The 21,962-nt window shown below is 45.4% G+C and overlaps 1 protein-coding gene across 1 annotated transcript in view; it reads right to left on the reverse strand.

Annotated features, from left to right (window-relative positions):
* Positions 1-21,962, reverse strand: part of utp20 (UTP20 small subunit processome component) — a 55,794-nt gene that overhangs the window by 31,796 nt on the left and 2,036 nt on the right. Inside the window, exons 3-33 of the mRNA XM_048268243.1 lie at positions 21,856-21,922; positions 21,440-21,572; positions 19,381-19,569; positions 17,643-17,724; positions 17,184-17,321; positions 16,711-16,869; positions 16,362-16,508; positions 15,628-15,765; positions 15,324-15,401; positions 15,012-15,190; positions 13,867-14,010; positions 13,536-13,624; positions 13,150-13,255; positions 12,826-12,976; positions 11,979-12,041; positions 11,448-11,606; positions 11,087-11,163; positions 10,035-10,114; positions 9,380-9,743; positions 8,796-8,951; positions 8,114-8,204; positions 7,735-7,820; positions 5,670-5,795; positions 4,075-4,241; positions 3,288-3,496; positions 2,956-3,101; positions 2,454-2,531; positions 1,470-1,723; positions 765-909; positions 533-620; positions 240-383 (exon numbers count right to left, since the gene is read on the reverse strand). Of these exons, the coding sequence (XP_048124200.1) occupies positions 240-383; positions 533-620; positions 765-909; positions 1,470-1,723; positions 2,454-2,531; positions 2,956-3,101; positions 3,288-3,496; positions 4,075-4,241; positions 5,670-5,795; positions 7,735-7,820; positions 8,114-8,204; positions 8,796-8,951; positions 9,380-9,743; positions 10,035-10,114; positions 11,087-11,163; positions 11,448-11,606; positions 11,979-12,041; positions 12,826-12,976; positions 13,150-13,255; positions 13,536-13,624; positions 13,867-14,010; positions 15,012-15,190; positions 15,324-15,401; positions 15,628-15,765; positions 16,362-16,508; positions 16,711-16,869; positions 17,184-17,321; positions 17,643-17,724; positions 19,381-19,569; positions 21,440-21,572; positions 21,856-21,922 (4,233 nt within the window). The remainder of the gene's footprint in view (positions 1-239; positions 384-532; positions 621-764; positions 910-1,469; positions 1,724-2,453; positions 2,532-2,955; positions 3,102-3,287; positions 3,497-4,074; positions 4,242-5,669; positions 5,796-7,734; positions 7,821-8,113; positions 8,205-8,795; positions 8,952-9,379; positions 9,744-10,034; positions 10,115-11,086; positions 11,164-11,447; positions 11,607-11,978; positions 12,042-12,825; positions 12,977-13,149; positions 13,256-13,535; positions 13,625-13,866; positions 14,011-15,011; positions 15,191-15,323; positions 15,402-15,627; positions 15,766-16,361; positions 16,509-16,710; positions 16,870-17,183; positions 17,322-17,642; positions 17,725-19,380; positions 19,570-21,439; positions 21,573-21,855; positions 21,923-21,962) is intronic.

A 21,962-nucleotide genomic window follows, 5' to 3' on the forward strand; every position in this document is an offset into this window, starting at 1 on the left:
ACAGGACAGGACAGGACAGGACAGCAATGGGAAAAGTGTGTGTGTGTGTGTGTGTGTGTGTGTGACAGGACAGGACAGCACTGGAACAGTGTGTGTGTGACAGGACAGGACAGCACTGGAACAGTGTAGGAAAGACCTTAAGTGACAATAGGTTTGTGTGTGTGTGTGTCAGAGAGTGGCAGAGTGTGTGTGTGTCTGTGTGTGTTTGTCTGTGTGTGTGTGTGTGTGTGTGTGTGTACCTGAAACACAGCACACAGTGCCTGGCGTGAGAGTTTGCTTTGGAGTGTGGACAGTAGGCGACTCATGGGCTTGAGGAACTCTGCGGGGTTAGAACACTGCTTCAGAAGGTTCTGTGTCGTCTCCAGGATGTCCAATTCAGTCTCCTACAGTAACGCAGTGGACACAGTTAAACACACACACACACGTAGGGAATTTTCAGTTTTAAGATCATTTGCAGGTCTCAAACACCTCATACAATAAAGCCATGCTGTGTCTAGAGGTGCATTGTGGGTAGTGTAGGTTGGGGTCTTACCTGGGCAGTCTTTGGTTTGGTCAGGTAAGGCAGCAACAAGGTGATGAGTGTGGCACTCTGCTGTTTATCCCTCACAAATCGGCTGATCCTGAACACACACACACACACACAATGTTACAAAAAAGTAATCCTGTGTCATTTACGCAAGCACAAACACAACATTTGCTTTGAGAATCCAGTATTATCACAAGTCTCAGAGAGTCTTGTGTGTGTGTGTGTGTGTTGGACATACTTGGAGAGGATGTTGAGTTCCTTGCCAACTTGAGCACGGAACTTCTTCTTGCGGAGGCGGTCAGAGTTTCGTACCATCTTACTCAGGTACTGAAGAACCGCCGGAACATGAGGGTAGAGGAGCTTAGAACCCAAACTCACAGAGTCTGAGAGAGAAAAAGAGAGAGAGAGAGAGAGAGGTATGGGAGACACAGCAAATGTACATTTATTCATTTAGCAGATGTTTTTATCCAAAGTGACTTAACATATGTCAATTATATTATATTATAAGGAATTAAATTGTTCCCAGAGCAATTCGGGGTTTAATGCTAGCCCAGCTCCTTAGCTACTACGCTACTACTGCATGCTAGCCCAGCTCCTTAGCCACTACACTACTACTGCATACTAGCCTAGCTCCTTAGCCACTACACTACTACTGCATGCTAGCCTAGCTCCTTAGCCACTACACTACTACTGCATGCTAGCCCAGCTCCTTAACCACTACACTACTACTGCATGCTAGCCCAGCTCCTTAACCACTACACTACGCTACCACCAGCCTGTTTGGGATCAAAGACAGAGAGGCATGTTGACATGATAAAAAATTCTGAAATAAAAACATTAACCTCTGACCTGAAATCAGCCTGACATTTTCCTCAAAGACGACGTGATCCCCACCCCTCTACCAATCAAAGGCCTGAAACAGGACATTAACCCCGCCTCCTACCTTCTGAGACATCAGAAGCTCCTCCCAGCTCCGGAACCACGCAGTCATTCACACACAGCTCCTCCTCCTTCTCAGCCTCATTCTCTGTCTCCATAGCGACAAAGTCCTCGGTGGTGAGCAGGCTCTCTGCGATGTCCATTACCATGGCGGTGGTTGCCGGGGAAACGTTTTTGACAGAGAGCAGAGCGAAGACGTTAAGGAGGACGCCACACTCCGGGTGTCCAGGTCTCTGCTTGGCCAACAGGGGGAAGAACCTGCACACATACACAAGCAGATCCCACAGTCAGAGAGACAGCTCTCTCACACACACACATACACACACACACACACACACACACACACCCAGGGGGAAGAACCTGCACACATACACAAGCAGATCCCAGTCAGAGAGACACACCTCTCTCACACACACACACACATACACACACACACACCCAGGGGGAAGAACCTGCACACATACACAAGCAGATCCCACAGTCAGAGAGACACCTCTCTCACACACACACATACACACACACACCCACCCAGAGGGAAGAACCTGCACACATACACAAGCAGATCCCACAGTCAGAGAGACACCTCTCTCACACATACACACACACAACAGAGGGAAGAACCTGCACACATACACAAGCAGATCCCACAGTCAGAGAGACACCTCTCTCACACACACACATACACAGACACACCCACCCAGAGGGAAGAACCTGCACACATACACAAGCAGATCCCACAGTCAGAGAGACACCTCTCTCACATACACACACACAACAGAGGGAAGAACCTGCACACATACACAAGCAGATCCCACAGTCAGAGAGACACCTCTCTCTCACACACACACATACAGCTAAAAGAGGGAAGAACCTGCAGACACACACACACAAGCCAGAGAGAGAGAGGCACACACACCTGTCTTACCTGGTGACAATGTGTGCCTTACCTGTGGCATATTGTGTGTGTGTGTGTGTGTGTGTGTCTTACCTGGCATTCTTGCTCCAGATGTGGATGAGTTTGAGCAGAGGTGGGGGCATAGGGGGCTCTCTGAAGGCAGAGCGACACCTTGGGAACATACATAAATATAAATATAAACAAACACACACACACACACACACACACACACACACACACACCTTGATCTAGCCTAATTTGGCTATTTAAAGGCAATTTATTGTCAAAACACAACACACAATGTAAATTAAATATAACAAACATTAAAGGACTTGATCACACACAAACTACTATTTTACTGACTAAAAAATAATAATTATGTAGGAAGTTTAGAACCTAGACCTGCACACTAAAGTGCACCAAATTCAACACAAATGACTCAATACAATTGCAGGAGGTCTGCGTCCTTTCTTTTCCAGATATTTTAGGATTTCACAGTGGTATCGTTGCAGTATCGAGCATCGAGATATTTATGGCAGGTGTTGTATCAAAGTCATAATTTTGGTATCTATCACTAACACACACACACACACACACCTGAGGCCAGACGACTGCGTTGAAGATGGCATCGATCTGGTCTGCAGTGAAGTTGTAGGACTCGAAGCTGCTGAAGAAGTCTTGCACCCGCAGCAGCCCCAAGCGCCTCAGGTTCTTCAGAGGGGCAATGCAGCCTGGCTTCAACTGCAGCAGAGAGAGACACGAACACGAGTCAGAACACACACACACACACACACAGCACTTTGGGCTCACACAGGCATACATACACGTTTGTTTTCCAGCACGAGAGAGAGAGAGAGAGAGAGACAGAGACAGAGACAGAGACAGAGACAGAGACACACACACACACACACACACACACACACAAACCTGTTCTCTGTGCTCCAGTACGCGTGAGACGGAGGCGGTCAGACACAGGAGGATCTGGAACAGCTTGGGCAGGTGAGTGTCCAGCAGGTGACCCAGCTTGTCCAGCAGAACCGCCACCACGTTCAGCAGGCTGTGCTGCCGACCCACCGGCAGAACCGCCGCCGGGTTGGACTCCTGGACCACGCGGTCCACCGCCTCCGCACACCCTCCTGAGAAAGAGGAGGAGGAGGAGGAGGAGGAGGAGGAGGGGGGTGAAGAGGAGAAGGAAGGAAGAATTAAAGGATGGGGGACGAGGAAGAGGAGGATTATGAGGAGGAGGAGGCAGGGGGGGTGAAGAGGAGGAGGAATTAGAGAAGGGGGAAGAGGAAGTGGAGGAAGAGGAGGGGAAAAGGAGGAGGGGAGGAAGTGGAGGAAGAGGAGGGGGAAGATGAAGACAGAAATTAGAAGAGAACATTTACTTGTATTTAATTAGCAGATGCTTTGGTCTAACCAAAGTAAGAAGAAAATTCAAGCTACACGGCAGAGAATGTAAGAGATAGCAACTTTGCACTGATAAAGAGGAGATAAACAGTGCCAGGAGAAGATAATGTGGAATGAGAGAAAGAAAAAGGGAGAGTGTGTGATGTGTGTGTGTGTATGTGTGTATGTGTGAGAGAGAAAGAGAGAGAGAGTGTGTGATGTGTGTGTGAGATGTGTGTGTGTGTGTGAGAGAGAGAGAGAGAGAGAGAGAGAGAGAGAGAGAGAGAGAGAGAGAGAGAGTGAGAGTGAGAGAGTGTGTGTGTGTTACCTTGACTGTAGTGAGCCACTGGATCCAGTAGCATGTCTATAAAGACTCCCAGCTCGTGGGGTTGGCACCCGGCGAGGAACCTTAGCACGATGGAGGAGCGTGAGGCAGTGACCGCTTTCCCCTGGAACTTACTGCCCCCCTTAGTGGACATACGACCATACAGGATCCTACGATATACACACACACGCACGCGCACACACGCACACACACACACACACACACACACACACACACACACACACACACACAATTATCTGTAACAGATCTTGACCAAATCCAGCCCCTAACCGTAACCATAAATTGTAGTAAATGAGTGTCAACAGATCGTTTGTTGATAATCTGAGCATCTTCTGTACATTTATTCATTTAGCAGACGCTTTTTATCCAAAGCAATTTACATATGTCAATCATATTAAAAGAGCCATTGTGCTCGGAGCAACTCAGAGTTAAGTGCCTTGCTCAAGGGCACAACGGTGGAAGCCGGGTATTGAACCCATAACTTTTAAGGCTACTACATGCTAGCCCAGCTCCTTAGCCACTATGCCACTACTGCATGCTAGCCCAGCTCCTTACCACTACACTACCACTGCATGCTAGCCCAGCTCCTTAACCACTACGCTACTACTGCATGCTAGCCAAGCTCCTTAACCACTACACTACTGCTGCATGCTAGCCCAGCTCCTTAACCACTACGCTACCACTGAATGCTAGCCCAGCTCTTTAGCCACTACGCTACTACTGTATGCTAGCCCAGCTCTTTAACCACTACAGTACTACTGCATGCTAGCCCAGCTCCTTACCACTACGCTACTACTGCATGCTAGCCCAGCTCCTTAACCACTACGCTACTACTACATGCTAGCTCAGCTCCTTAGACACTACACTACAATACTACTGCATGCTAGCCCAGCTGCTTAGCCACTACACTACGCTACTACTGCATGCTAGCCCAGCTCCTTAGCCACTACACTACTACTGCATGCTAGCCCAACTCCTTAGCCACTACGCTACTACTGCATGCTAGCCCAGCTCCTTAGCCACTACGCTACTACCGCATGCTAGCCCAGTTCCTTAGCCACTACGCTACTACTGCATGCTAGCCCAGCTCCTTAGACACTACACTACACTACAGTACTACTGCATGCTAGCCCAGCTCCTTAACCACTACACTACTACTGCATGCTAGCCCAACTCCTTAACCACTACACTACTACTGTCCAACATCTGTAGATCAGTGGGTGGATTATCCATGAATCCTCGCCAGGCCATTTCACCCCAAACCTGTGGAACCTGCGCCCACTCAATTATAATAATCACTCAATCACTTCTGCTGACAAACACAGACATGATCTCCAAAAGTTCTCCAGAGAAAGCACACACACACAAACAGACAAAGTACCTTACTGATAATAACCATCAAACACACACAGAAACTAATTCCTTCGGCCAACTGAGAGACAAACAAACAGACACAGATAGACACACACACACACACACACACACACACACACAGAGAGAGAGAGAGACAGAGACAGACCAAGAAAGACAGATGGACAGACAGACAAAGACAGATGGACAGACAGACACACACACACCTCATAAGCAGTGGTATGAGCTGTGGCCTGTGGTCATCTTGGACCACTGTTCCCTCCTCAGAGATGTTGAAGTGGACAATCTCATCCTTAAAGTGTTTATCATCCAGTAACCTCTCCAGGTTCTCTCTGTTATAACACACACACACACAGTTATACAGGAGATAGGACAACTCACCTCCTTGTTGACATGAATGGTGAATAATGTGAACAACAGGTAGGGAAATGAAAATAGATTGAGCAGGATAATTCACCAACTAAACCAGTTTTTCTGGGGACCCACTTTTTAAAAATGACATACTATCGCGACCCAACTCGTGACTGTGGTAGTTAACAAACTAGATTAGTGGTTCTCAAACTTTTTCTTTCATTCCCCACTTTGATCAAGGGGGCATTCTCGAGCCCCACCTGTCCCTCCTCGCTCTAAGAAAGTGGTAGGTCAAGCTTAAAATGGTCAAATTTATTGAAATAATGACAAGTTCTAAATATATCCTCTTCAACAGAGTTAAAATCAGCTAGTGCTGCAGATATAATAATAAATAAATACATAACACACATATTTCTGTTTTTCAGCAACATATTAGTAAGCATAGGCCATTTTACAGCATTGTACAATATATTCAATGAAATACCAACATGCTGCATTAAATGGATCCATAATCCAGTCATACTGAGCACTGCTGGTTGGGAAATATTTTTGAAATAAACTTTGCAGGGATGTGATGTAGGCCTACTGTTTAATACATGGGATCACAAGAGTGCCTCACAATCAGACGTTTCAGCGATTTCGCTCAGAAATCTCAAAGGCATAATACTGTCGCTGATCGAGGCTTCCGTCCCATACTCAAGTTTTTGGTGAATGCAGTAATCTTATTTGCTAGGTGAGGTAGGTGCTTGTCTTTGCCTTGTAACTGGACATTTAACTCAAATGTATCGCTAAGATATATCAAATATATTGCTAAGATAGGCCAGCTTAGTCAAGAAATGTTCATTAGTGAACGCGTGCTTGCAGATTCAAACATCGCTCTTACTCCAAGAAGAGGCTTACTTCGAGCTCAAACACGCCACAGCACTTTACCTCGGTAAAAGCCACCTTGCCTCGCTGTGAAACAGTACAGCCTTTTGGTCAGCTACCATCTCTTAAGCAAAGCACGCGGAGAATAGACGCGCTTTTAAGGGCGGGTTTGATGAAATTCACCACTCTCACAACAACGCTCAAAATCTCATGTAGGTTGGGACTAACTAAGCTGCCTTGACACGAGCGCTTCCCTGTGAATAACACAGTGCGTCCAATGCGCATTGGGTGCTACCTGGGCCCAGGCTACAGATAAAAAAAATAAATTAAAAAAACTCGTTCATGCCCCACCTGGCATGTCTCCGCGACCCAGTAGTGGGAGTTCACAGTTTGAGAAACGCTGAACTAAACTAAGATGATTTACAGGAACCCTTCTGTGTGTGTGTGTGTGTGTGTGTTTGGGAACATTACGAGGGTGCATTTCACCTTGGCAGAGCTCTGCTCCTTTAGTTATGTTATGAGTACACCTTCCTGGAAATGTAGGTCATGTCAGAAACTGATAGCTCTGTGAGTGTGTGTGTGTGTGTATTTGGGAATCTGTAAATATGCTTGTGTGTGTGTGCATGTGTGTATGTACAGTATGTATGTGTGTGTGTGTGTTTGTGTATTAGCGAGTGTGTTAGTATGTGTGTGCATGTGTGTGTATGTACGTGATAAGCCTAAAGGCTTCCTTTAGCTGAGTGATGTGAAACTAAGCTCCATAATGAAACCCAACCCCGGCCCATCTCCCTCTCATCACCTGTCTCCGTGGAGTTACTGCCCTCCTGTCAACATTCCTGCCCCTCAGGCTACCATGGCAAACGGAGATGGGCCCATGACAGCTGTGATTGGCTCAGAGAGCAGACAGGAAGACAACAATGAGTTCTATTCACAGCCAGCTACTGTGCCTGTGTTACAGTGGACCTGATAACACTGAAGTAGAGAGCCATGTTCAAGCCTGTGTGTGTGTGTGTGTGTGTGTGTGTGTGTGTGTGTGTGTGTGTGTGTACTGACTTGTATGGCAGGATGGCAGGGTCTTTATAGGTGAGCACACACTCCAAGGCCATCTTCTGGATGTTCTGGTCCTTATGGCACAGGAGCTGGGGATGAGAGAGAGAGGGAAGGAGAGAAGGACAGAGAGAGAGAGGGAGAGAGAGGTGAGAGGGATAGAGAAGGAGAGGGACAAAGAGAGAGGAGAGAGAGAGGAGAGAGAGGGAAGGAGAAATAAAGAAGGAGAGAGAGAGGGATACAGAGAGGGAGAGAGAGAGAGTGAGTGCAGAGTTGAGGTTTAGGGTGTCATTTGAAACAGGGCATCAACATGTGCAGAGAGAGGAAGTGATGCATGTAGAAACAGGAAGTGATGTGCAGAGACAGGACGTGCTGCCTGCAGTACCTTTGTGTATAGTTCTTTGAGCTTGGGCTCCAAGTAAAGGGCCCGTGGGTTGGTGAACTTGGAGAACACCTTCAGATGGGCTATCAGCTGCCTAAGGACACACACACACACACACACACACACACACACACAGTCAACACACACTTTCAGATAGGATGCGAAACACACACACTCTTCATAAGTACATAGTGTATGTGCACACAAAAAGAGGGTCTGAAAAATATTTCCTATCGACACACTGATGCTAATGGCAATTAAAAAAGAACAAACAAACAAACTAAACAAAAGTGCATTCTATTACCTTTTGAAATTCAAATGAGGAAGCGATAGGAATCGAAATCGATAAGCACAATTGGAATTGGAATCAATACAATTTTAATGGTACCCAACCCCGGTCAAAGGTAGGGCTGCAACTAACAATTATCATAGTTGATTAATCGATTATTCTTATTTTCTTGATTAATCGATTAGTTGTTTGATTGATAAAATGCCAGAAAATGGTTTTGTCCACACACCAAAGACATTTAGTTCACTGTCATTGAGGAGCAAGTAAAGACGAAAATATTCAAGTTTAGAATTTTGATGTATTTTCCTTAAACAAATGACACAAACCGCTAAATCGCTTACCAGAATAGTTGGTGATTAATTTAATAGTCAAAAACTAGTCAAAGGTCATACTCACTTGGCGGCGGCACGTCGTGGTCCCTTCCTCCTGCTCCTGGGGCCCTCCTCCTCCTCCTCTTCATCCTTCCCCTCCGCGTCCTTAGTGGCGCCCCCTGCTGCCTTCAGGAGGTTCTGCGTCGGAGCCACCATCAGGTCAGACGGGAAGAACTCCTCCCTGTCAATCACAGCACCAGGAGAGGGGCTTAATTCACACCAGGAAGACGGGTGTCCATGAGTACCAAAAAGGTGCTTCAGGAAAGTCCAGTTAGTTGTTAGTCAACTTCAAAAGGTGAAGTTGATATAAATGTCAACCAATCAAATAAATTTGACGAAGAATAAAGTGGACCAGTCAACCAATCAGATTAAACTGATGAGACCATGTGGACCAGTCAACTAATCAGATTAAAGTTATGAGAAATAGTGTGGACCAGTCAACCAATCAGACTAAAGTGATGAGAGATAGTGTGGAACATTCAACCAATTAGATTGAAGTGATGAGAGACAATGTGGACCAGTCAACCAATCAGATTAAAGTTATGAGAAATAGTTTGGACCAGTCAACCAACCAACCAACCAACCAATCACACACACACACACCCCTACCTGATGAAGCGCAGCAGTAAGGGACTGAGTTCTCTGCTCCTGGGTTCCACGCGCTCGGGGAAAAGACTCATGGCGCGCCACAGAAGGTTCCGGAAGTTGGTGAAGTCAGTGCGTTCATCGATCCCCTCCTCCCCCTCATCCAGCTGCTCCAGGAAGAGAACGCCCACGTCGCCGCTGGCCGACACGTCTCGTCCAGCGTCTGACTCCTCCCCTTCCTTTTCCTCCTCCTCCTCTTCTTCCTCTGCCTCCATACCTTCATCAGCCACCTCCTCCTCCTCCTCTCCATCAGCAACGTCACCTTCATCATCTTCATCCCCATCTGCAGCACCCTCGGCATCCTCATCCTCCTCATTGAGTTCGTCCTCTGAAAACACACACACAGAAGCGGACACACACGTGGACACACACACGTACACACACACGTACACACACACACACACACACAGAGGCACCGACACACACACACAGACACGGACAAACACACCAATGTATTAATTTAAAGTCATTTTTCAGTGCACTAATACAAAACGGCACTATTCCAGAGCAATGATGATATTCAATAGGACCAAGTGTGTGTAGTCTCTGCCGTGACTCTGTCTGGCTGTGTTTGAGCGTGTGTTTCAGTGTGTGTGTGGTCTGTGTATTTTTCTATTACCTGCCAGCTGGGCCACCATGTCCAGCTGCTCATGGAACACCCTCCAGAACGCCTTACTGTCCATCCCCTGGGCATGCGACCTGGGAGAGAACGCAGAGGAGGAGATGAGGAACGAGAGAAAGGTAGAGGGGGATGGAGAGAGAAAGCAGAGGAGGAGAAGTTAAGGTGAGAGAAAGGTAGAGGGGGATGGAGAGAACGCAGAGGAGGAGGAGAAGATAAGGTGAGAGAAAGGTAGAGGGGGATAGAGAGAGAGAGCAGAGGAGGAGAAGTTAAGGTGTTTTCGCTTATGGAATGATAGAAAGGTAGAGCGGGAGGGGGAGAGAGAACACCTTCCTATCCATACCCCAGGCGTGCGAGATGGGGGAGTCAAGGAGGAGCAGGAGATGGAGGGGTCAGTTAGTTAGATACAACTACTACTGACCAGACGAGATACTGGCAACTTCCTACTGACCACACGAGATACTGGAAACTTCCTACTGACCACACGAGATACTGGAAACTTCCTACAGATCTCACGAGATACTAGCAACTTCCTATTGATCTCACGAGATACTAGCAACTTTCTACTGACCAGACGAGATACTGGCAACTTCCTACTGACCACACGAGATACTGGAAACTTCCTACTGATCTCACGAGATACTAGCAACTTTCTACTGACCAGACGAGATACTGGCAACTTCCTACTGACCACACGAGATACTGGAAACTTCCTACTGACCACACGAGCTGTGGAACTGCTAAAGCTCTTATGGAATGAGGGAGAGGGGTGGGTGGGAGGGAGGGAGGGAGGAGGGAGGAAAGATGGAGGAAAGAGAGAGAGGAGATAAAGAGAAGAGAAAGAGAGAGAGAGAAAGAGAAAGAGAGAGAGAGACCCAAATGCTTTGGCAATACTGTACAACGTTATGGTCATGCTAATAAAGCTCCTTTTAAATTTGAATTGAATTTGAGAAAGAGAGAGAGAGAGAGAGAGAGAGAGAGAGAGAGAGAGAGAGAGAGAGAGAGAGAGAGAGAGAGAGAGAGAGAGAGAGAAGAGAGGCTGAGTGACTCACACAAGCAGCTCAATGACGGCGTCCCACAGAGGTGTGAAGTTCACAAAGAGCATGGCGATCAGGTAGCGCAGAGGCACCTGTCGACACACACACACACACACACAAACACTTAATCTTAACAACACACATCTCACTCACACACACAAACACATGCACTCTTAACAACTCACATCACATCACACACACACACACTCTTAAAAAGCACACATTTCACACACACGTCCTGAAATGAATGGGTCAAACTACATGGCATAAACACAAACTACAACTACATACACACAAACTTAGGTAGACATGGGTACAGCTTCCTGAGGTATGCACACACACACACACACACACACACGCACACACACACACACACCTCCTGAAATGGTCCGGTGGGTAGGCAGGGCTGCACCAAGTCATGGCGTAGCTTCCTGAGGTGAAGCAGCTTCTCTCTGTAGTCCTGGACAGTCGCAGGGACCTGCTCTGCCTGAAGGCATATGGCAAACACTGTCTGCCTGTCTCTGGGCTCTTCAGCCTAATACACACACACACACACACACACACATGCGCACACACGCACACACACAGAAAAAACAGAATATATGATTAATGTGTACACAGCCAGATAGCCATGATTCTCTAAAGACACAATAGAGTAGAACACGAACACACACACACATTTAAAGAGTAGAACACGAACACATGAACCCAAGCTGATAAAACAAAACTGAGAAAAAATAAAAACAGAAAACAAGGAAAAATCTTTCTTAAAAAAGCATGTGGAAAATGCAATGGATTTCACACACACACACACACTTTCACACACACACACACACACACACACACACAGAGCCCCGAGTCGGAAGTGTCTGAAGTGTCCACGTGGCGGGACGGGCAGCTGTCTTACCTCAGCAGGCTTCGCCAACTCGGCCTCAAAGTGGCTCAGGATCCTCAGTGACAGGAGACGGATCTGACCGAGAGAGAGAGCATGTAGTATAATTATTTTATAAGTTTCCTTTTTATGTAGGTTAATTTATTTATAGGTTTCTGTTTTATTTAGGTGCATTAATACGTTTCCTTTTTTTTATATACAGCTTTTATATATATCTTTGTTTTGACATACAAATTTATATTTCCTTTTCATTTTGTTATTACTAAAAATATGGTGAATCTTAGTTACTAGTTTCATTTTATGTATGAATTTATTTATTAATTTAAAAAATATATATATGTTTGTAGATAAATTTCCTTCCTCTGTGAAAAAAGAAAGAAAGAAAGAAAGCAAGCAAGAAAGAAAGAAAGAAAGAAAGAAAGAAAGAAAGGACAAAACAAATTAAGTCTTATTGTTGAAGTTTAGCAGTCTTAAGTTTACTTTTCTTAGTTGGTGTTGTTTTTGTTTGTGTGTCTGCTTTGGCAACACTATACCACATGGTCATGCCAATAAAGCTCTTTTTTAATTTGAATTTGAATTGAGAGAGAGAAAGAGAGAGAGTGAGAGAGAGAAAGAGAGAGATGTGTCATTAGTGAGCAGGTAGTGGATAACAATAAAAACAATCAACAGAAATCCTTCAAAACACTTCACTGTTGCACTGTTGTTGCTGCCGTGTTTTACTATAAATATATATATTTTTCTTATCAACCTACACTCACTACCCAATAATGGCAAAGTGAAAAATAGACATCTTTATGTGGTTGACTGGCAACTGAAAATGTCAGTCAATGACAATTAACACTGTGACTAGAGGATTGGTCACCTTGGAGACGTTGGAGGAGAAATTGGACTTCAGGATCTGGTACAACTCCAGCAATGCATCATGGGAGAGATGGGTGGAGCAGCCGCTGAGTGACAGTCTGGTGTAGTAGAGGTCGCCAAGCAACAAGGCAGAGAGATCGGCGGGGTATTTTCTAAAGATGACGACACAACACAGCAGAGAACATTGAGCATACAATAGAGGAGATACTCCTGTATGATACTCCTGACTAACTCCACAGGGAGAAGAGGAGAGGAGAGGAGAGGAGGAGAGAAGCGGAGGAGAGGAGGAAAGAGGAGAGGAGAGGAGAGGAGAGGAGAGACTCACTGTATGATACTCCTGACTAACTCCACAGGGAGGAGAGAGAGGACCTCAGCAGAGTCCCTGAAACTGAGCAGAGTGCTCAGAGCCTGGCGCGCCACAAACAGACCAGCTGGATAAACAACAAACACAAACAACAGGAGTAAATAAATAATATACACACTTATTCAATAAAGACTTCCTGACCTGAGCAGGGACACATACACAAACAAATGAATACAATGACTAAAAAAGGACCAAGTGCATATAGCACAGCACTGTATTAGAATCGTTTTTTGCTCAGGTATCCATTCACACCATCAACATCAACTAAATTATCTAGAGAAACATTCCTTCAGAATGTTCCTTCTGACCTGTGCAGACCCACAGGTCAGAGGTTAAAGTTGACCCACCTCTCCCCAGTGCCCCGTTCTTCACGTCAGTCAGGAGGCGGTTCAGAAGTGTGGTCAGGATCGGGACTACAGACTCCGGCTCCACCGGCCTGGAACACCACAAGAACAGCAGATTCAACTCTGCTCAATTCTACTCACACAATAAGCACAGCACGTTCAACTCTACTCAATTCTACTCACACAATAAGCACAGCACATTCAACTCTACTCAATTCTACTCACACAATAAGCACAGCACATTCAACTCTACTCAAACAACAAACACAGCACATTCAACTCTACTCAATTCAGAGCGCACACACACACACACACACACACACACACGTCTCACCGTATGTGGTGCAGGAGCACCAGGGCAGCCCAGGGCAGAGAGAGGTCAGTGAGGGGCAGGTCTGGGGGTAGATCCACGAGGGAGAGGATGTACTGGGGCACGTTCACCTTCCCATCAGCCCCTTCTGACCCCGCAGGGCCACTACTGTAGGGACAGAGGCAAATATTTACCCCCTTCATTTACCCCCCCAAAGGACATTTAGCTTTAGTATCAATTAGACCAAGAGGGCAACAAAACATGACTTTATGTGGTTGTGACTGGTTGACTGGTTGTGGTTGTGCCTTACGCAGGCAACAGGACGTCATGAGTTTGAAGTCATTAAACAAAACATTATATTTGTTTTTTATGAATGTAGCGATGCTGAACAGTTTGCTGCACAGTTCTGCCATGTCAGGCACAGCGTGTGTCTCCAACACCTCTCTGCTCCAGAGAAACATGATGTAACGTTCCTTGTTGGAACAACGAAGTATCAGGACATCAGGAGCAGAGACTTAGCAACTGTGACAAACATGATGGACTTTTGATAGTGAGACAGTCGCCTTCAAACTTCCTTCCACTGCAACTGTTCAGTAAGGACAGAACTCTCTGGGTGAGCTCTAATGGAGAGGAAGTATGTTGTCCTGTTACGTCACATCACTTGCCCTGATCGTCCCGTGTCTAATGTCCGAGTGAAAGCAGCATGCTCTCAAGTCCATCTCTGAAAGCTGTGTAAGCCAATGGCGGAGTACAATCCTGTTTTTTTTGGGTTGGCCAGAGCATTCACATCAGAGAGTGACTGGACTGATTTTATGGTTTTGAAAAACCTTGAAAAAACGTTTTCCACAGTATTCAAAACTAGTTCGATATTATATAGCACTATGTCCTATAACATATAGTCATAATAGTTTAATGTTTGCATTTTTATATGTTATGTGTGCATTAAAGGCAGATGTGGAGTATTTTAAACACATGCACTCCATATAAACATATGGAATATGTGTGCTCCCTCTATAAAGCAGACATAGTGTGCATGTCAAGCCTCTAAACACCCACTAGCCAATCACTAGCCACCCACTAGCCACCCACTAGCTAACCATTAGCCACCCACTAGCCACCCACTAGCCAACCAAACACACATGTAGTGACCATCATAGGCAGCATCTCACCCCTGCGTCTGTCCAGTGAAGACCAGCGGGTACTTCTCGAAGGCCATGGACCCGTCGGAGGGGGGCGGGGCCTTCTCCAGGATGAGCCGGACCAGCAGCTCCTGGGCCTGCAGCCGACCCACCGGGTCACCGGACCCAAACAGGACCTCCAGGTACTGCAGCAGCCCCGGCAGCACCAGCTGCACACAGACACAGATTACACATGTGGGTGTGTGTGTGGGTGTGTGTGTGTTTCATTGCATTTTTTATAGTACTTTTCTAGGCAACACCACCACTACACCAAACAGCAGATGTGGTTACATACACACTGACCTGCTCAAACTGCTTCATCTTGAAGAGCTCTTTGGAGAAGGTCAATATCAGGTCGCGGTCCATGCCACTGCGGAACACCTGGTTAAAGGTCAAAGGTCAGGGCAGCAAATCAGACTGGGTACATCATCTCTCACATTCTCTCTCTCTCTCACACACACACACACACACACACACACACACACACACACACACACAGACAGACACACACATATACATACATACAGACACACACACACACACAGACAGACAGACACATACAGATAGACACATACACACATAGTATGAGAGCTGAGTGAGTGCACACCTTCCTGACGGCGTCCTGTGTGAGCTGTGGTGTGAGGGCCGGCACACACTCCCCCAGCAGCAGGCATGCCAACACCTGCAGAGTCCTCTGGCTGCACGCGTACGACTGACCGCTGATCTGGACCAGCAGGAGAAGAGTCTGAAGACCACACACACACAAAATAGGGTTACAACACACTCTTCATCTATAACACATATACACACAATCTTTGTTTTCATATCAACTACAAACACATACTACTACTTTTTTATATCAACACACACACACACATAGCTGGGTCATCACATCAACTACACACACATAATGCACATTCACACAAACTCCTGCTCTTCACATCAACTACACAGACACTCTCTTATAAACCACACACACAGCTCTGAACCTACCTCACACACACACTCTGAACCTACCTCACACACACACTGAACCTACCTCACACACACAAACACTGAACCTACCCCACACACACACTGAACCTACCTCTCACACACACTAAACCTACCTCACACACACACTGAAACTACCTCACACACACACTGAAACTACCTCACACACACACTCTGAACCTACCACACACACACACTCTGAACCTACCTCAAACACACTCTGAACCTACCACACACACACACACTGAACCTACCTCACACACTCACTCTGAACCTACCACACACACACACTCTGAACCTACCTCACACACACTCTGAACCTACCACACACACACTCTCTGAACGTACCTCAAACACAGCGGCTGGCTTGGTGACCTTTGCCCCCTTACGGTGTTGCACGAGGGTGTGGTAGAGGAAGAGCAGACGGTCTAGGTGCTGACTGGCCTCGTCAGAACCAGAACCTTGTAGACGCGGAACCACCTCCTTCACACAGCCCTGCACAGAGAACAAGGTTAATCTCTCTCACACACACACACACACGCAGATGCAGAACCACTTCCTTAACACAGCCCTGCACAGAGGACACGATTAATCAAACACACATGCGCAAGCAAGCACACACGCACACGCACGCAAATTCAAAACAGTTTGTGTGGAATCACTCCTCATCATTTCTAAACACGTCATGACCCCTGACCTCCAGAGCGTCCCAGAGAACCAGGAAGTGCTCTTTCTCCACGTGATTGGCTGCCGCCTCAGCCATGTGATCCAGGGCCTCCTTCACAGCGTCCCAGGGCAGTGTCACGCACCCTTCCTCCGCTGAGGGGCCGAGCTTCCGCAGAGCTGCAGGGAGAGCCTGGGAAGGACAAGCCACGGACGAGGAGAGGAGAGGAGAGGAGAGAAGAGGAGAGAAGAGAGGAGGAGAGAAGAGGGGAGAGGAGGAGAGAAGAGAGGAGAGGAGTCGAGGAGGAGAGGAGAGAAGAGAGGAGGAGAGAAGAGGAGAGAAGAGAGGAGAGGAGAGGAGGAGAGGAGAGGAGAGGAGTAGAGGAAAGGAGGAGAGAAAAGAAGAGAAGAGAGGAGAGGAACACACACACAAGAAAAGAGTAAGGACACAGACTTCCGGCAGGAGTTTGAAACAACCCCCCTCAGAGTTTTGAGGTACATCCTCACCACAGTGGCACAGGAGTGGAACATGCTGCGGACCCCCTTGCACATCTCAAAGATGAGCTGGCCCACCCCAGCGGCCTTATGGGATTGCTCGCCAAGGTCCGCAAACATGAGCGCGAACAACGCATCAAAATCAGGGACCTGAAAAAGACAAATGCAGACACCATCCATGAGAGAACAGAACACAAATAAAAATATTTATACATGTATGCTCTACTGCTATTACGTGCCATGGCAACTGATATATTTACACAGATTTGTATTTATGTTTAATTATTTGATCGACACCTTTATTCAAAATAACTGCCAGCTAGTGTGTTCTCTGTGTTTATGGAACACGTTTATGTATGCTCAGGTGAGAATGGTGGGTGATCCTACTCAGGTAACAAATGTGCCGATGTGTTCTCCATGTTTATGGAACACGTTTATGTATGCTCAGGTGAGAATGGCGGGGGATCCTACCTTCCTCATGAGGAAAGAGAAGCTCTCGGCTGCAAAGTTGCGGATGTGCTCTTTCTTGTGAGCCAGCAACTTGCTGTACATGCTGTCAGAGGAGAAGATGAGGGAAAACAATATTAAACACACACACATGCACAGACACACACGCACACAAACACACGCATGCATACACACACAGTCACACACACACACACACACACACACAAACACGCACACACGCACGCGCACACGCACACACGCACGCGCACACACACACCAGTGTTTCCCCTACAATGTATTCACCAGCGGCGCAACGCCACTCCTGGAATTCAAGCACCACTGCAAAAAAAGTTGCCTAATTTAAAAAAAAAAAAAAAAAAAAAAAAATAGACGCAAGTGAACTTCAGGAACAGCTGCCGTTCGTTCAGGTTTTATGTCAACAAATAATAGTAGGCTAACGTTGAAGGTGCAGTCAGGGATTCCACAGGAGATCACACTTGTTTGTGTTTATGTTTAAGTTTATTAGCAGACGCAATTTTGTGCAAAAAAACGTAGCCTACATTATGTTAACCAAGGAACCAAATTAAACACGCCAGCGAGATACCTTCAGTAGCCTATTCCCAGATAAATTCCACGCATTGTTTTGTTTTTGTTTGTGATACAGGCAATGCTTTCAAGTCCTGTTGCGAACATACCTAGGCTGTGAAACTAAGGTCTAGCTAGCCTATTGGTGGGTTTAATTGAATTTGAGTAATATGATACGCAACCATTGTAATTCCTGCTCACCAAAATTATAGATATGATACAAGACACTTATCTGCTATAATCCAAGATAGATTTTCTTCGAGTTTTTGAGCATTTATTTTACAAAATGACATGGGAAACATAATTAATTTCATCCACATATTCTTATGCACCATGCACAACAACGCTACTAAGTTAGCTTAAAACCGTGAGAATCAAGCAAGCCTCACGGGCCGTCACGGCATTAAAGTGACAGGCACTCAACTCGACTTGCACAGCACCAATACAGTGTAATGACATGAAAGAGAAGTCTATATAGTTTATACAGTGCTGTGCAAAAGTTAAGACACCCATGCTGAAATTGACTAAAGGGAGGAATAAAAAAACATATTTTGCCTTTTGTCTTAATGCCTTAATTAAAAAAATAGGACATCAATTATTTTTCAATGTATCATGTATCGTAAATAAATAAATGTTATTATATAAATAAATGTCTTAACTTATGCACAGCACTGTATATTCTAAATCGTAATAGTTTGTACAGTGGCCTACAATGTACAGTGGCTAATTACTAATAATGTAAATAAAAAAGGTGAAAGAAAAACATGAATAATCCTGTTCAAGTACTGCAATAATCATGCTTTGTAAATGCTTGTGTTGGTGGTTATGTCATAATTTGTAACTCAATCTGTCCATTTCTTTCACAAAATCCACCAGAAGTCACCATTTAAGGACTTCTTTTTTTTTTTAATTTTTCTCTTTTTTTTGGGGGCGGGGGGCTTCCTACGATCAACAGCACCGCTGCTGGAAAAAAATCTAGGGGAAACACTGCACACACACACGCACGCACGCATACACACACGCACGCATGCACACACGCACGCATAAACAGTGAGTGCAGTGTCAATTTTGCTTTTCTCTTCTGGGTCTTTGGGGAGTTTAGAATCAATATCAGGACCTGAATAACTACCATATCTAAGTCAGTGAAGAAGATGAGGATCAGATGAGAGCAACTTACCTGTAGATCTTGTTCATGTCTTTAACCATGAGCCTCCACAGGTACTTGTAGAGATAGGACAGACAAGTGAAGACCCACTCCAGCACCTCTGTGTCCTGCGTTTCCAAGATGGCCGTGATGATGACAAAGAATTCTGGGAAGTGAGGATAGAAGTCCGTCTGCAGATCCCGAGCGAGCTGGACTACCAGGCTGCAGGGAAGACGTGACATGAACCCACAGGACTTAACGCACAATGGAAAATGTGTGTCTGAAGTTTTTCAACGTCATTTCATCTACTTAAATGTTAATGATTTATTATCTATCTATATGATTATCTAGATCTATTATCGATGTTCAATCTTAACCCTTAGAACCGATTGGCGTTTGTTTTTCTTTTTCGTCGAAAGTTTCTTGATCAGTCAAAAAACACACCCTTTCTTCTCCCATGTTACATTGCTCGAACTGTTTTATCGCAGCCAATGGTGTAGATGAAACCTTTATTGCACGACAGAGCAGAAGTGGGGCTTTCCAAAGAGACTACACACTTGTCTGTACGATCAAGTATGAAATTAAAAATACTCTCTGTGTTCACCTGCGCACCCATTACTCTCGTTTGAATTACTCGCGAACCCGTGATCGCATCGATATGGCAAGCATATCAGATGAAAGAGGGGACACAGGGCTATCAATTGGTACCATGTTTATCGATCCTTCTGGCTTATAAAAAAGACGAAGTGACTGCAAAATAATAACGTCATGTACACAAACCAACGCTGCACACCCATTACTCTCGTTTGAATTACTCACGGACCCGTGATCGGATAGATATGTCACGCATGTCAGATGAAAGAGGAGACTCAGAGCTATCATTTGATACCAAGCTCTTCTGGGTTATAAAACAGACGAAGTGACAGCAAAATAATAACTTCATATAGCTGGACTTACCCCACGTTTTTGTCTGTTCTTGTGGCAAAGCATATTTATAATCCAACGCTATCGTGTGTTTCTCTATGGCAAAGCATGTTCATAATCCGGTTTTGAGATCCTAGCAAATTCCTACATGGCATCTAATTCAAGGCAATTCACATTGCATCCCAATTTGTTCAACAAAGAAACACCTTTTTTGCCTTTACTTTGCTCATGGCAATGCAGTAAAAAGTTGAGAATCATGACTGCATACACCAGGCACGCAGGCTAACACGCAACCTCGGGTCAAGTCAGGTCAGATCAGTTCGTGTCACAGATATGGAGCGCAGAAAGGTCATTTTGCATCACTAAACAAAAAATGGCATGTATTTCCGTAAATCACACACCACATATTTCTGTAAATTGCTCAGCCCCAGAGTATCCCTCCAACATGGTAATTATATTGCCCGATTCAGGACAGTCTGCCCTACACACACATGAAATGCATGTAGAGCTATGAGCTTGCTGTGGTGAGATACATGTCGAAATATAAGAATTTTTATAATACCCTTTTTATACTTTAATTCTTTAAAAATCAAAATAAAATCAATACTAGTACTAATACATGAAATGATGGCAGATCTGGATAGCCTAGACTCTCCTAAAAAATATATAATATGTGTGTGTGGCACCTACAATGACCAGAATAAAACCTTATGAATAAAGGTAGTGAAAATGCCCTAAAACAGCTTAGGGTTCTAAGGGTTAAATGACCCAGCAGCTTATGCCTAAATTCTGGCACTGTGCGCAACAACTTTGAGCCTTGAACCCATTAATAATTCATCAGTACATACTGTTTGTACTGTTGTTCCGGTTTAATTAGTTTCTAAAACTCTGTTTGGATCACTGATTCAAAGCTTTTGAGCAGCTTCTTTCTAAGCTATTGCATATTCACAAGACACACGAAACGTGATTTTCTAGTAAGCAGCCTCTATGCAACGGTCTGAAACATGCAGAGATTTCCATAAACTCAATTCATACTCATGTTTAAGTCTATGGTATTTGTCAGACACTTTTGTCTGAAGCGAATAACAGCGTATGAACACTCAATACTATGCTGCTGTGTGTGTGTGTGTCTGTGTGTGTCTAAATAAATGCAGAGGGTGTTGCTTACTCCAGCAGAGGTTGAAATGCCATGCTGCCCTTCACACTGAGGTGGGTCTTCAGACTGTCCACGATGGCCTTCTGATGGAACACCAGCAGGTTGAAGGACTGGCTCTTGTTCGACACCTCCTTCAGGAAGACGGCTGCAGGACAAACACACACACACACACACACACACGGGGGAGAGGTGCAGGTGAAAACCACTGATGCAAATGCATGATAAAGGTCAACAGTGAAGACGTTGGTAGGGTTAGCAACCGATAGTAGGATCTTGAATTTCCCCTTGGGGATCAATCTATCTATCTATCTTGGGGAAGTATCTATCTATCTATCAATCTGATAGGAATGCCAGGGGGAGAAATTGTGGCATACAAATGTGAGTGTGTGATGTTGACACATTACCATGTTCAGCTTGGGCGTACTTACTGAAGTGCTCGGTTAAGTTTAGATCCCTCCATTTGTTCAATGCTTCGTAAAAGTACGTCTCTACTTCCTGTAAGAGAATGTTTATAGGCAACAACGTGAGCATAAAC

Source organism: Alosa alosa, chromosome 17, assembly GCF_017589495.1.
Source record: "Alosa alosa isolate M-15738 ecotype Scorff River chromosome 17, AALO_Geno_1.1, whole genome shotgun sequence".
Lineage (NCBI taxonomy): Eukaryota > Metazoa > Chordata > Actinopteri > Clupeiformes > Clupeidae > Alosa > Alosa alosa.